The 2,287-nt window shown below is 45.3% G+C and overlaps 1 protein-coding gene across 1 annotated transcript; it reads right to left on the reverse strand.

The window, feature by feature from the left end:
• Positions 1-1,071: 1,071 nt before the first annotated feature.
• LOC131147193 (uncharacterized) lies at positions 1,072-2,067 on the reverse strand. The gene has a single exon (XM_058096961.1). The coding sequence runs from the start codon at positions 2,065-2,067 to the stop codon at positions 1,072-1,074; it is 996 nt and encodes a 331-aa protein (XP_057952944.1).
• Between the last annotated feature and the right edge of the window lie 220 nt (positions 2,068-2,287).

Consider the following 2,287-nt stretch of genomic DNA (forward strand, 5'->3'; position numbering starts at 1 on the left):
GATGGTTCTTTTCCTCTTCTTTTAGTAGTGCCCCGATTTTCATCTGCTTGGGTTCTTCCTCAGTTCCCAGTTTAATCATAACAGCGGGATCGCTACTAGTCAAGGTTGGTTTTTCATCGGATTTTAACATTCTTTCCATTTCAGGGGACAAGTTTAGTTCTCAATCTTCAACTTCTGTTTCATGGATTAGATTTACAAAGTTAATGTCAATTACTTGGCGAGGGATTCTGGTGTTGTTATTTTCTTTATTCCTGCATGAAATTAACAAATAAATTTTGACAGTGATTTCCAAAATGCACATAAATGACAGGGAATGCATGATTCATTTTCATTAAGGAGCTTCCCTGATTTTTTAGTGGCCGGGGGAATACAAAAGAAAAACAGAACCAAACAAATCCTGAAAAAAAAAAAAGAAAAAAAAAAAAAAGATCATTACATGATGATATCTGGTAAATCAAAAGAACTCCAATTTTGAAGCTGTACTCCTGGTTGGAGATGACGGATCCACTATGTAGAAGTGTTTGAGGGGATTTCAGCATCCAAAGCCAAACGATCTAGGTTGGCTTCCCGTGGCTTTCTGAGTTCTACCTTGACCATACCAATCCGGTCTCTCTCATGATTGGGTAAAGGGTTTCCCTGAATGCCCGTCGGCTGGTCATCAAAGGCCAGCCACCCTGCGTCCTTCAATGACTGAACTTTATATTTGAAAGCCCAACACTGGTCAATGGAGTGGCCTGGAGAGTTTGCGTGGTATACATAGCAGCAATTGGGATCAAACCATGGTGGTAGGGGATCGGTGACGGGAATGGCTGGTATAGCCGTCACCATTCCTCTCTCACACAGTTGAGGAAACAAGTCAGCATAGGGCATTGGGATTGGGTCAATCCTTCTAGCATTCCTCAGTGCATCCCTTTCTCCAACTTGATTGTTTGTTAGTGCTGGTCTTAGTCGAGGGGTTGCAAACTGGGGCCTCGGGCCTATATGTAGTGTTTGGTTCACTTCTGGTTCCATGTAGAAATTTCCCTTACGTTGTTGACTTCGGCTTCTTTGCCTTAGGCTCCTGATAAACCCCTATATCATTTGGGTCTCTTCTTCCTTTTTACCTTTGACCCACTTCTTACTTGGGCCGTTATCGATAGTTCCAGTCTTTATTCGTCCAGCTTTGACGTCGGCTTCCACTCTAGCCCCTGCCGCCACAATGTCCATAAAATTATGAGGGGTGGACCCTACCAGACGTGAACGGTAGGGATTTTTTAACGTCCCTACGAATATCGATATTGCCTCACGGTCGCTGACCGGAGGGTCCACTTGAGTGGCTGCGTCTCTCCAACGGTGTGCATACTCCCTGAAAGTTTCTATTGGCTTTTTCTCCATTTCAGAAAGAGACATCCTATCCGGAGCCATTTCCAAGATATGACGATATTGCGCTTCGAAGGCATCGGCCAAGTCACCCCACGTACGGATCTGGGCCTTATTCTGCTGGATATACCATCTAGTCGTTGTCCCGATAAGACTACTTCGGAAGCAATGCATCATCAACTTTTCATTATTGGTATAGGCGACCATCGACTGACAATACATCTGGATGTGGGTTTGAGGGCATGTGGTCCCGTCAAACTTCTCGAAATCTGGCATCTTAAACTTTGGAGGAAGGACTACATTAGGCACTAGGCAATAGTCTAAGGGTTTGGCGATACTGGCGGTCCGAGTCCCCTCTATGGCCCTTAGCCGTTCTTCCAACTCATCACAACGGTATTCTGTCGCGGTCTTGCTTGTCCCTACACCCGCAATTGCTAATGAGGGCATCCCCATTGCTGTCACTGCTGGGATAAAAGGTGGCGTGCCATACGGCGGTTTCTTCAAACTGAATGGGGGCGGACCAGAAGATTGCCTATGAATTGGCGTAAAATCGAGCGGGTGGATAGGGTCATTTTCTTCTTCATGATCCTGATCTTGGACTGCCTTCCCTTTGTTTACTAGTAGGTCCAATATCTTCTTCAGTTGATTGCTCAGCTCTTCCTGCCCCTGCTCGATCCCCAGAACACGGCTTTCCAACTGTTCTGCCATAGCTTTTGCTTTTCTGCGAGTGTTGTAAGGGTGTGTAGTAGTGGGCTCAATGTTGGGATTCTGAATTTAACTTGGCCTATCGAGAAGTCAGAGAGTGATTACCGACCCCTTGGAGAAGAACATGTATGCATGAATGCATTCGCAACCTAATTAATCATTTGGCCAATTTTTCCGGGAAAAACCTCGATGATCTCAAGGATGATCCATTTTCCCCTGGGTA

This window comes from Malania oleifera, unplaced genomic scaffold (genome assembly GCF_029873635.1).
Source record: "Malania oleifera isolate guangnan ecotype guangnan unplaced genomic scaffold, ASM2987363v1 ctg47, whole genome shotgun sequence".
In the NCBI taxonomy this organism is placed as follows: domain Eukaryota; kingdom Viridiplantae; phylum Streptophyta; class Magnoliopsida; order Santalales; family Ximeniaceae; genus Malania; species Malania oleifera.